General features: G+C 30.8%; 2 protein-coding genes across 8 annotated transcripts in view; one reads left to right on the forward strand and one right to left on the reverse strand.

Moving 5' to 3' along the window:
- The window catches only part of LOC142326378 (mitochondrial thiamine pyrophosphate carrier-like), an 88368-nt gene that overhangs the window by 32015 nt on the left and 41995 nt on the right, over window positions 1–14358 (reverse strand). For all 7 annotated transcript variants that reach the window (XM_075368840.1, XM_075368838.1, XM_075368837.1 and 4 more), the window contains one exon: window positions 2597–2740. In XM_075368840.1, the coding sequence (XP_075224955.1) occupies window positions 2597–2728 (132 nt within the window). In that variant the 5' untranslated portion in view covers window positions 2729–2740. The remainder of the gene's footprint in view (window positions 1–2596; window positions 2741–14358) is intronic.
- LOC142326958 (hatching enzyme 1.2-like) overlaps window positions 8378–14358 on the forward strand; it is a 39808-nt gene continuing 33827 nt past the window's right edge. The window contains exon 1 of the mRNA XM_075369691.1: window positions 8378–8504. Coding sequence (XP_075225806.1) covers window positions 8378–8504 — 127 coding nt within the window. The remainder of the gene's footprint in view (window positions 8505–14358) is intronic.

A 14358-nucleotide genomic window follows, 5' to 3' on the forward strand; every position in this document is an offset into this window, starting at 1 on the left:
ATCCTGGAAAAGAAAAAAATAATTAGTTTTCTACTACTTAATAATTTTGAAAATAAAAAATAAATAAATGCATAAGAAATATATATATATATATATATATATATATATATATATATATATATATATACATATATATATAAATTAGTAAAATAATGTATCAGTATATGCAAAGAAAAAATAATTTTAAACAGAAACTTACTTTTAATCCGATATAAAAATGTAATTGCTTTAGATTTCGATTAATAGAAATAATATTATTTAATTTATATCCTGGAAAAGAAAAAATAATATGTAGTTTTCTAGTACACAATAATTTTTAAAATAAATAAACGACAAAGTAATATATATATATATATTTAAATCTTTTAAATCTAATAATTAATGTGTTAGTAATTATATTAATCAGATATGAAAATGTAACAAGTCTAAATTCAAACACCGTAGATTAAGAATTATTTAATTTATATCTCGGAAAAGAAAAAAATTATTTAGTTTTTTAATACTTATAAAATATATAATTTAATAAAATAGTGTATTAGTATACGTATTAAAAAGTATCATTTTAACAGATCTCAGTTTAAATATATGAATATTTATATACATACAGTAAAGAATAAAATACATATAAGCCTCATGAAACTGAATAGTGTCGCCCCGCATCCAGCGGCACCGGGCGACCCACATATTGCCCGGGTGACCCACATACTCTAACATTACTGCATTTCGCTGCATGCATTAAACTATTACAACTATAATACATATTTAAACATTTACATTGCTACAAATATTAATTTTATTTACTAATGTAATAAAATAGGTTTAAACAAAACCGATATTGATTTCTTAATTCAACAACTGTATATAATTATTGCCGGAATTAAACAAAGAATATTATTTTAAAGCTTGTAATAAGTTATACATTTTACAAGTACATATTTAATTATTATTAAATACATATTTAAACGAATTCATTTACACCGCTACAAATATTAATTTTATTTAATAATATAATAAAGTAGTCTTAAATAAAAACAATATTATTATTCTGTTACTTCTACAGCTGTATATAATTATTACTGGAATTAAACAAAAAAAAAATATATATATTTTTAAAGCGAGTATAATTATTTATATATTTTTAACTACATATATAGTTGTAATTATTGCTGGAATTAAACAAAGATAATATAATTTTATATTTTAATTATTAAAATATTGATGAGCTCACCTGAAAATATAATTGCAGAGTAACAGTACACAGTTGCACCGTAAGAACACAATATGAACATGTGAAAATTTAGAAAGCTTTTATATACAACCGTTGGCCTTGTCAGAGATAACTTTCAAATAAACTAGTAAACAAATATGACGCAAGTAAATTATCAGCAGATAACTTTCAAAGTGGTAAACAAAGTTAAACGAAAGTCGGTCAACACGTGGCAATTTTTTATATTTTTTGTGACGTCAGGGGAGGGGGATTTTTTTAACTTATCCCAGAATCGGCGTGACCTTTTGATCTTGTCCCAGAATCGTCACAAGTATACTACTACAATGGCTGTAAATTTTGTTGTAAAAACAGTTTATAAAAAAAAATTGCAATTATTTCTAAAGTACTGTAATGAAAATGATTAATTTGTTAATAATACTAGACAGAAGAATTTCACTATTTTTATTAAAATTAATAAAATATTTTCACTCGGTTTATTGCTTGAATTTTTTTTTAATTTCATTAACAATGGTATTATTATTCTCCTGTTAAAAGAAGTCTATCAGATAATCATTTTTGTAAAACAAGACCTGGCTAGTTTTTACAAACACTATGACTAATAACCGATTGATTTTTTTTAATAATATGAGAGATGTTTTTTAAATAAGAGCCATTTTGATATAACATTTCATAAGGGAAATAGAAAAAAACATTATTATAATGTATATACATATATTATACATATATTATACATATATTATATTATACATATGTATATACATATATATACATATAAGTTTAGTTTGTTATAATAAAATATACTGTATACATATCACCATCCTACCTCATCAAGAGCAGGTAATCTATGTAATATAATATAAAATACGCATTGGGTCATAGTGACCAGAACAGTACATTAGTACAAAACTAAAAAATAGGATAATAATATAAAAACAATCACGTGAGGAAATCCTTCGAAATAAAACTAATAACTAAGTTCTAAAAACCTGAAGTAAAATATTCAGCAGAAAAGAAATGACAGGACAAAAACTGTTTCAGGTCATATTGACATGAACTGAACAGCACAATCAAAAGCAATTCTAATAAAATTCCAGTCTCACTTTCATTAACACCTACTACAATTTTCTTGAATGACTAAACAGATCTTTTTCAACTAATTATTTTACAAGGAAAATTTTACTATATCTGTGCAGCATAATGTCTTGTATTACTTAATTTTGTAATCTCAAGCGATCGTTTATTTTTATTAGAAGTAGTATATCAAATTTAATAAATCAACAGTATGATTTTTTTATTAATTCTATTTTAGGACAGATTGACGCTGAAGCGTTTGCAAGTAAATACATGATTATTAGAAAAAAATAATACCTGAAATCTTATCTTGACAACATCTAATGGCTGACACAAACATCTGGTAACAACTCCACTCACTGCACCGGCTATACCATAATTAGGATTGTAGAGAATGTTCTCAGTAATATTGTCATCAGAATGAGGCATTATTATCAGCAACTAAAAAATGCAAAAAATAAATACAATTTCCAATCAACAGATGAGCACTACAATCACCCATAATTATTTTTAAAGATCTTATAATTAGCATCCACTTCTTTTACTATTAATAGTTGTTTTCATAAATAAACTGCTAAAAATAACGTTAAACATTCTATTTGAACTCTCATTCTCTATGAACAAGTCTCCAAGCAAGATGTTTGTTAATCCTTTATTTTGATTTTTAATTTACAAATAAATAATAATTATTATTATTATTATTATGTCTTCCAGTGTGACATGAGCACATTAGAAGACATATATCTTATGGTATAAACTGCTGCAATAACAGTTCTAACACAAAGTGGACAGCTCATACATCAAACAGACTGCAAAAGAAACAAAACAAAACCTAAATGGCAAATCAGGCTTGAAATCAAAATAAACAATATTAGAAAAGATATAGCAAGAATGACACAAAATTGTAGAGGAAACCGAAGAGCAGATATTTTAAAACAGTAAGACATATCATAAACAATGAGATGGTCAAAATAAATAAAAAATACCAAATATCCAATACCACAGGTCACAAAAAAAATTAAAGAATGGTTCAAAAAGAGATATAAACACGGACTATCTGGTATACTCAAATCAAAACTTAATGCCAGAAACATCATCAAGGCAATAAATATATATGCAGACCCGGCTCCAACATACAGACCCGGAAGATCTCAACCGGATCAATAGGACTAAACCAGCAATCTAAACTAACAGACAATCGTAAATTATATCCAAACTCATACATCGAAAGAATTACAACTAGCCAGAAAGGAGGAAGAGGACACACAGACCTAAATATTACACAACAAGCAAATAGAAATCCTAACATCTTATTTCAAGAACAAATCACATCACTCCACAAAGTGATATCATATAAATAGCTCACAATAAAACTGAAGGATTTGCACTAGCCATACAAGATAAACATAATAGCTATGAAAATCTACAGAATTACATAATGAAAGAGAACATAGAAAAGCAGACACAAGCAGTAAATGCCAGCAATTAAAAGAAACTATTGAACATGTAATAGGAAGTTGTAAAATACTTGCTAGAACAAACCAGACTGAAAGACATAACACAGTAGCAAAAATAATTCATCAAGAACTTGCAGTAAAATATGGACTTTTCACATCATACATGCCACACTATGAGGGCTATTTTTTAATACAAACAAAACTAGTAAACATATTGTCAAAAAACGTTTTTTATTTATTTCGCTCTTTACATTTTATGCTACTTTTCTACATCATTACCTTGTTCGTTTAAACATTTATCATAGCATTTTACTAAATTGTTTATGCTCGTGTCATAGAAATCAGTCGAATGTGAAGACAACCAGTGAACTGTTGTTTTCACTTCCTCATCGTTGTCAAACCACTGGCTGCTAAGAAACGCCTTCAGGTAGTGGAACAGGTGGTAATTGTTTTGTGCAAGATTGCATGGTGAGTGGTCCATTTGCTCCCATCCAAAAGATCTGATGGTCTTTTGGATCATCTTTTCAAACTCTAAGAGTTTGAGCAGCAGAATGAAGTCGTACATTGTCATGCAGCAACAACACTCCAGATGGCATTAGGCCATATTGCTTATTCCGTATAGCACATTGAAGCTTCTCTAAGATCTCACTGTAGGCAGCTGACTTTGTTATCCCTTTGAGCATAAAATCAACTAACAAGACATCATGTCTAAACCAAAACACCTTAATCTTGCGTGTTGAAATTGGCTGTTTGGCTTTCATTTTGACAGGAGATCTTGTGTTGCCATTCCACTAACTGCCGCTTTGATGCCAGAGTGATGTGAGAAACTTGTTTTGTCCCTTGTGACAGTGTGATCCAAAAGTTCATCTCCTTCCTCAGTGTATCGGGTCAAAAATGTTAATGCACTACCCATTCTACTTTTTTAATGTTCTTCAAAAAGCAGCCTGGGAATCCATTGCAAGGACAATTTTTTGAACTGCAAAACGATTTTGTATAGCACTATAACCTTGAATCTTGTGGGAATACCAAACGCAAAGTGGAAACCATGAATCTCCAGTCTTCAAAAATTTTTGCCTCAACTTCGTGCATCAAATATTCTGTAATTACAGAACGTCGGCCTAATTGCAATTCATCATGTACATTGACCTGCTCGTCCTTGAACAGTCTTAACTGCACTTTGCTGTCATTAATTTAATTAGGGTCATAAACCTCACAATCTGGTGATGAATGTCCGCTGCCGACACTTTCCTTGCAGCCAAAAATCGAATCACAGACTGTATTTCATAACTGAAATACAGGCAGCTCAATTATTTGAAACATTTCAACTTCATAATATAAATCATACTCACTGACACTATAACTGAAAATGGCGTCTGCATTTGTGTAAAGCATGCCAAGAGCCAGGGTGCATACGCATTTCGACAGCCTTGCAAAATTTACATAGCTACAGCCAATCGGACCTTACTTAAGTCTTTGCGTTCTCTAGTACACGTGAAAGTGTACTAGAGAACGCAAACTACAAACTCTACTGGGACAGATCAATACTCTCAGACAAAACATTTACATGCAATAGACCACACATCATATTAATCAAGAAATCAGAAGAACATACATACATAACAGATATTGCTATTCTGAAAAACAATAGTTTAATATTAAAAGAAAGAGAGAAAATAGAAAAATATATTCCCCTAGCAATAGAGCTGAAAGCAATCTGAAAACAGAACTTAATAACAACAGCAGAGATGATAATATCAATCACAGGCATAACAGCAAAAAAAAATGATGTGATATTTACAGAAATTAGATCTCTCAATACATATTCACACCAACATACAGAAAACCACAATTCTAAAAACAACTGCAATAGTCAGGAAGTTCGTGCAATAGAAAAATGTGTGACTTAGTACATACCAGTCACATGATCTGAATAATCACCACTACTGTGAGAAACTTCAAAATAATAATACTTATGTAAAAAAAAAAACCTAGAAATTTTTTTTTGTGATGAACATACAGTACGACAAACAATCTAAAATTTTGTTACACATCCATGTGATTACAATACACTGCTTGATACAACATGGTTGATGTCACGCACTTATAACTTTCACTCCCACTACAAGGAACACAGGGTGATCTTTCTTTTTTTTTTATACAAGCAGATTTTGGGAAAATCTGAAGATTTCAGGGTTACCAAAATTTCTGAGAAAGGAGGACATAGGGTACAAAGGAGGAACAAGTGGGTAATATCAAATTATAAGTGAACTCATTAAAAAAATTAAACAAATTGCACATGAAACACCATTTCAAGAATTCTGAACTTTTGAAAAATTTCCAAATTTTGAGAATGACTATGAAATATGATAGACAGGCTGGGTTCTGTGAGTCTTAAGACAAGATAGGTAAAAAAACAAATTACTGATGTCTTCAAAACTAAGAAATGATCACCAGGTTGACATTCCTGGAGTAAAACAATAATAAGAATCGTAAAACAACACTCAGCAAGAATTGCAACTGGAGAGAAAATATGTATATACAGTCCTAGGAATAGTCTTTAACAGTAAATAGTTACACATTCACCTAATGACCAAAAAAATTCTACTGCACATTACTAAAGTAAAAATGATGGCTACATTGTTTTGGGACTATAAGAGAATTTTTTGACACAATTTGAGAACCCTGAAACTTCAATAATATCCAAAGTTCCTAATGATCCTGATCAAAAGACTACCAATTCTTTCATTGAGATTAAGGTTTGGGTACCCAACAATGAGAAGCTCATAGATAGATAGATAGAGCTTAATTAAATACCCTGATAGCAGAATTCTTTGATGATGGTTAGCAAAAGCTAGCTGATATCAACAGTACAAATAGTATCTGAATGTGACTGGTAACTTTAAAATAATGCAGATATGTGAAGGAAATTTATGTTATACAATTTTTTCTCTTTTTTTTTCATTTTCTTGTTAATTGGAAGTTCCTTACATCATTTTGACTGTATTACTTAATTATCTTACGGTGAGTTCTGTTCAATTATTTTACACGATGATTTACTTAGTGATATTGTTTCACATGTGCACACACACACACACACACACACACACACACACACACACACAGAGAGAGAGAGAGAGAGAGAGAGAGAGAGAGAGAGAGAGAGAGAGAGAGAGAGAGAGACACACACACACACACACACACACACACATTAAATTCAAGAAAGCGCTTCTTTTGATTATGTAATGAAATAAAGGAAATCATCCTCTTTCAATTATCCTGAACTTGGTTGACCTATTAAATATAAGTTAACTTTTAGTTAATGTTTAAAATAAACATTAAAAATAAAATAAAATCTTCCTCTGAGCTAAAATGAAAAAAAAAACTATATAAAAATTTAAAAAAAATATAAGTGATTCAGAAACTTTAAAAACACATGTACAATATTGTCACTGAACGCAAAAAAAAATTATTCATTATTATTTATTCACCTATTTTTTTTTTCATTTATTTATTTACTTGAAAAATTTATTTTCACCAAATAACTAGTTACATGAAAGTGCAGAAAAAAATATATGAAAAAATTAACAAAAACTTAAATATTTGGCAAATAAAATTACATGAAAAAAATTATAAATAAAAAATATCATACATTAGAAATGCTGCTGATGAACTGGAATACAGTATGAAATATAAGGCAAAACTCAGCATTATAAATGTAAAATTATAATTCAACATATTCTTCAGTTAAGATGCATTCATTTAACATGAAAAGCTATGTAAGACATTAAAAAAAATATACATAACTTATTTACACCAAACACACACACACACACACACACACACACACATACACAAAGTTTGTGTATAAAACGTTATTTCATAATCTTCTCATTTGCGAGCATATGAATAAATAAATCGATACAAAAACACAAGACACACCTACTTCCATCCTAACAACCTAATTAGAATTCCATCAAGATAGCTTATATGCATTTAAAATAAGGTGTATGTACAGTAAAAGTAAACAAAGAGGTTATAAGTAGAAAAAAAAAAAAAAAAAAGAAGGAAGAAGAGAGGTTCAAGTGTTCAGCATAGTAAACTAAACAAGTGTGCACACCAAATAAAGAAAAAAGAATAAGGAGAAAAAGAAAGCAAGACACCCAATAAGGTGGGGCTAAGGCAAGGTCAATAACCTAGTGTAGTAGTATTACTGTAGGTATACCTTTAACAGTTAAAATTGTCTGTAAAACCAGATTCCAACCTCTTATTTTAACCCCAGCCAAAGAAGAACACAAGCTGATCACCATCAGATCAGATGGGAACGCGACACAATAAACAAGAATTAGTAAACCATTAGTATAGTCACATATCACAAATAAACTTACATTCACAGCATCAGTGTATATATACAAGTGGATCAACTCTACATAAAATAAAAATTATTATTTTTAAAAAACAAAAGTAATAATTAAACAATTATGGTATATTTGTTAAGTATTACATAAAAATATAATAATATTAATGTAATAATACAATTAAATTTTTTTTTGTGTAAAAAAAATTAAATTTTTGGTGCGATATATATTTTATTTTAATAAACAAATAGTGTTACAGAGTTATGATGAAATTATTAATTATAAAATTATGTGTAATAATTTTCAATACAGATATTAATTATGGAAGGAATGTACCAGCAATTAAAATACCATCAGTACCAGAAATTTATCAACCACCTTTACCTGATGATGGTAAGTTGCAACATTTTTTTGACTCTATTTATCAGCGATAAATCAAACGCTGACTAATGATTGACAGTTGTGAAATATAATGAAGGACAATTTTTTTTTTGGTGAATGAATTTTACTTAACAAATACGTTACTAGTTCACCATCATTTTTTTTTTTAGAAGAAACTGGCCACTATCGGTCTTTTTTCTTTAGCAATCCTTTCAAGAGTTACCTAGATTTTTTTAGTAGCTGATAACACACTAAAGATGACAAAATAACTGGAGTATAACATTTTGTACAAAATTCAATATATTTTATAAGGGGAAAAAATAAAATTATAAGGATGTGAAATACATTACTGAATCTTATAAATTTTTAATGAATACAATTGTTGGAATTCATCACTACTGTATAAATTTAAGCCTGATATGCTTATCTAATGATTTCAAAGTTTATTAAAGGAGCTTAGGCAGCACTGACAAAGTTTTAAACCTAACAGATAAAAGTGAATAAAAACAAGTGCACACGCACAATAACTCAGTGATTTATTAACTACATTCTGCTATTGCTTTTATGATAAAAGCATCACTGTAAGCTGTTTGAACCTTTATTCAATACATAATTTTTTTTTATAAATACTTTTTGTTAAATAGTTTCTTATATCTATTTTAAACCTTAAAGACTGCCCTCACTGGGGAAATATACAAATAGGTTTAGAGTTATTGAGTTCATTTCCTTTGCAGAAGTATTTGGTAATAATCCAGAAAAATCAATAAAAAAAAATATATCTGTTGTCCAGTGATTAACAATTGGAAATAAAACAGATCTCTCTAACATTATAAATCAGTACAAAACAATTATATAAGAAGAGAATTAATGTACCCATTATCAAACTCAGAAACTAGTGTGACCCTCACCACAAGAATGTAAAGCCTACACAGCACTGCAGAAGTGTGTTAGGCCAACAATATAAATTACCAGTTAGACCTTTAATCCTCAAGTTAACAAGCATCCATTTTGAAGTAGTGTTTTATATATTAGCCAGATAAATTATATAATAAAACTTGTTTCTGTATGTGTGAGTGTATATACACACACACATAGTTCCATCAATTTTTTTGTCCATAAATCAGCAGAGACCAAATCAAATTAAAGGAAAACTGTATGTCAAATATAAAGTTAGTTCTCGTTCAAATCTACTTCAACATTTAAATATTTCTATTTATAATTTCATTTTTATTCCCCACCTAAATTAAAACACATTTATAATCTAACAACTACAGAACAGTAATAAATGAAGTTACCCTTTTTAACTATAAAATTACAAATTACAAACTACAAATTTATTCCTAAGGCTAAGAAATTCAGGAATAAATTTATGTAATACAGTGTTCAACTTAAAAGAGATCCTGTCACTCAGTAGTTTATACTAATACATATTTTTGTTAAAATGCATAAATTGGTGCAAGATGGAAAAAGTAATGTGGAAAATGTTAGTATGACTTGAGCTGGAGTAGGGAGAACTATTTATTGCCTGCACATTTGAGAACTGCTAGTCAGTTTGTGTCGAGCATTGGCTTTTGAACAAGGTTAATCATCTGTTGTTAAAATGTGGTTAACTGTTAAAGAATTCATGATGCAAATTTATTTAGAGACAAAATCCCATGTTTGAGTCAATGAAAGTTAAGGGAGAAATTTGAAAAGGAAACACCAGTCAAAAGTGTTATTCAGAAGTTAGTTAAAAATTTCACAGGTTTGGTGTAAGAACAGAAATGTGCCCTACACAGGTTTTAACAATGAAGGTCATACAGGGCATTAAAGCAGCAGTTACAAAGTCTTCTCATAAATCTTTGTGGAGACTAATCCAGAAAAAGAACATTTCAATAGGTTCAACCCACACTACAATGAGGAGAACGCTGAAATGTTATCTGTATCGAATGTAGGTTTCCATGAGCTAACTAATGCTTATTATGTTAAAAAGGTTAACTACTGTCAACAGTTCAGGAACTTCATCAGGGGGCAGAATGGCATTTTAGAGCAAGTTTTTTTTTACAGATGAAGCGTGGTTTCACTTTGGTGAGTGTTAATAATAAAGAACTACCAGATCTGAGGTACTGAAAACCTGTACATTTTCTTTGAATCTCCTCTACACCCACAAAAAATAGGTGAATGGTGTGCGGTTTCAAGGTGCAAATAAATAGGACCCTTGTTTTTTGAAAAAAACTCTGAATGCTGCTGTCTACCAAGAAATTATACAACAGTTCATAACCTTACTGCACGAGGATGAGTATGAGAGCAACAGGACAACGCCACTAGCCATACAGCTCGTTCTACTATGAAGATGCTACAGTATTTTTTTGGTGGAAGCATCATTTCTAAAGGACTGTGGCCAACAAGATCCCCTAATCTGACAGTCCAGCCTTCTTTCTGTAGGGTTACTGAATGGTTAGCTTGATTAGAATTTAGATTCAGAATTTTACAGATGAACCTTTTCTTCTAAACTAAGCAAACAGTGTTAATATTTCTTATGAAATATGCTTTTAGTAACATCCTGACCCCGAAGGGGAAGACACCCACCATGTGACACCACCCCCACCATATCTAGCTCTGAGAGGCTTTACCAGAGATCATCTTCAAAGGCCTCAAGATATATTACCTTGCCTCGGTCAGGATGCTACCAATGCAAATGCAACATGCGACATTCCCATCAGTGTAAGATGCCTACACAGATCCTCCTGTTAACAGAAGTCTTAAACAAGACTTGACTGAGCTGATCCACGAAACCCACCCTAAGGTAGAGTGAGCCCAATACACAATGCCAACAAGCATGCAACAACTAAACAAGGCAAACACCAACTACACCAATAAAACAACAACTTAAAAACACCACACATTAACAAAAAAAACATAAACCCAAACAAAAACAAAACAACAAACTAATCACTAATAAACTACAAACTTATTCTATAACCCACATCAAAAACAAATCAGAACAGAAACCGATTGAAACCTAAACAATCATAAAACCACTAATCAAATCAAACAAGAAAACAATTCCAAAGGCCCCCAGCCTGTGACTACATAGATGCAAATCTAAAAATCAATTTTGCTATGCAACATATCCCACGCACGTACGTACACAGGATATTCATCTGATCTACATACATGTAATGCCAACTTCCCAACTTGAGAACAGTTAATATAGACTGCAGACTCCCCCTTTCTGCTTTGTTGGGCAATCCTTCCCTTATGACCCTCATCACCATAATAAGAACAAAGTTCCTATCCTTTACATACCTTAGCCACATGCCCAAAACCATCACATCGGTAATGGTTTACAACCATTTGTTTGTAATAAATAACATACACTAGTATTTCATTATTTAAACATTAATTCCAAATTTTGCCTTGGTTACCTTAATTTTCTACATATAAGAAAACGCTATGAAAAAAATGCCTTATATTCCAACTTTTACAAATATTTTGAACAAAATCTATATCAGTAAAAATTTATATCAATATACACTTTTATGTGATTGAAATGAATACTGAGTGATAAAAAAATATTTTATTAAAATCACTTCAACTGTAGTTGCACAATAAGAAAATAAATCAATATAAATAAAAATAATGGGGGGGAGCATTGCCTGTTTTTTTTTTTAAACACTAAGAAAAGAATAATAATTTAGATGACAATACGTATGCAAAAGTTCAGTTATGCTGATTTTCATTTTTTCAAATGCTAATTGTTTTAATAGTTTACTTAATGTTATTCATGAGACCTATTCCATTTTCAATAATTGAAGGGAATTTGGGAAAAGAGATCAAGCAGCTCTGACTGCTTTAATACATTTTTTTTTTTTTATTTACCTCCAAAAGCAGAAGAATTTTTTAAAGGAACAATTTGAATAACATAATTCTTCAGCTTTATTAATTGTGGAGAAAGGTGGCTGAGAATACAAGAGGGAATGGAAAGGGCCTCAACTTCTTAAATAACATAACTTTTTCACTTGCCCCTGATAATAGACAACATTTTAAAAAAGAATGTTACAAACACTGGTTGTATATCTCAACTCTTAACTGAGAAAAATATTAACCAGGGAAGGGATGCAAAGATGTTAAAATCAGACAAAATAGGTAGAATGATTATAAATCACCTAATGCACTTCTGAAGAAGTAATCTCCTAAAAAGCAGTATAATTTTTCAAATCCGCTTAGTATTTCTGGAAATTATCCCCAAACAATCTTCAACTCTTATGAATACTGAATCTCAATTAGTATTAATTTTATTCAGACAGATATTTTTTTTTTTTTGGAGGGAAAAACGCTTTCGTGTTACCATCGCTTAAACACAACATATTTGTTTAATTTTGAGTACAAACTGGTGCATCTGTTTGAGTCATCAGATAGTCATCAGTGAACCTGATGTGCTCTATTTGTAAACAGCAGATAATAACCTCCTCTTGACGGTTATTTCTGCATGAAGAGCTGCACAGCGACACAGTGTTCTTGATCGGGTGAAGTCATAGCATTCCATTCACTTCGCCACTTATCATGAACCACCCTTTTCAGGAAACAGACAAGATTGTTCAAAGTGAAGCGACTGGTGAAAGGAGGCTGGAAACTCTGCCGCACTATCAGCACACTCACTGCCTGAAATCCCAATATGGCTGGAGATCCAGGAGAAGCTTACAGTTGTATTACAGTGGTTCATTTGCAAAATAACACACTGAATCTCACAGACAACAGGATGTCTGGAGTACACGTCACTTATAAGGCACTCGTGGAATCAGATCAAACAAGTACATATCAAAATTTTGGGCTAATTATATTTAAAACCTTATTAATAGCAAAGAGCACAATGATGAAACTACTAGCGATGCTGGAAAGGCCAGACATGTATGTTCTGTTGCCAATTGCAAAAGCACAACTCACAGAGTAATCGTTTTTAGAGCAATCTGTATAAACTGTAGCATCAAGATTAAGGTTATTTATATTACAAAACTTTTTTGGAAAATAACCAGATTTGTGTTTTGTTTATTACCAGGTGTGTAAATATGAAACTGGAGTTTTTATATAGAAAATACACATTTATTGTATAAAAATGAAAAAAATGATTTTATTCTAAATACTGCCAATCGCTAGCTATACATTTTTCCCATCTCTGACAATTTATGAATGCCACACCAAAAAAAACTGTTGCTCTTTTCAGGCAAATCAGTCATTGAGCCATTTTCGTATATTTTCATAAGAAGTGAAGCACTGCTCAGCAAGTGCGTGTCCCATCGATGCAAATAAATAGTAGCCAGACAGAGCCAAGACTGGTGAGTAAGCCACATGTGAAAGTATTTCCCAACTGAATGCCTCAATCGTTTCCTTGACCGGTTTTGCTGTGTGTGATGGTGTATTACCATGAAGCAAAATCATTTTGTGTTGTTCATTTTTCACGCAATGCTTGATTTAAATCAATCATTTGTTGTCTGTAGCATTTACGGTTTTGCCAAGTTTAAGCAGCTCATAATAGATCACATCCTTCTGACCCCACCAAACAGAGAGCATTGTCTTCTTTCCATAGCGATTTGGTCTTGAAATTAATGTCGATGATTCACCTCGAGTTACCCATGATTTTTTACGCTTAGGATTCTCAAAATATATCCACTTTTCACCACCCGTCACAATTCGATGGAAAAATGACTTTCTTTTGTACCTGGCAACCAGCATTTCACAAGTGGTTTTTCAGTTTTCTTGCTGTCTTTTAGTCAGTTCATGTGGAACCCATTTTCCCATCTTCTGGATCTTTCCCATGGCTTTCAAATGTATAGAGACTTCTTGTGTTACATTTAATTGATCCATGAGTTGTTGTGTTTGAATGTCA

This window comes from Lycorma delicatula, chromosome 6 (genome assembly GCF_047948215.1).
Source record: "Lycorma delicatula isolate Av1 chromosome 6, ASM4794821v1, whole genome shotgun sequence".
Lineage (NCBI taxonomy): Eukaryota > Metazoa > Arthropoda > Insecta > Hemiptera > Fulgoridae > Lycorma > Lycorma delicatula.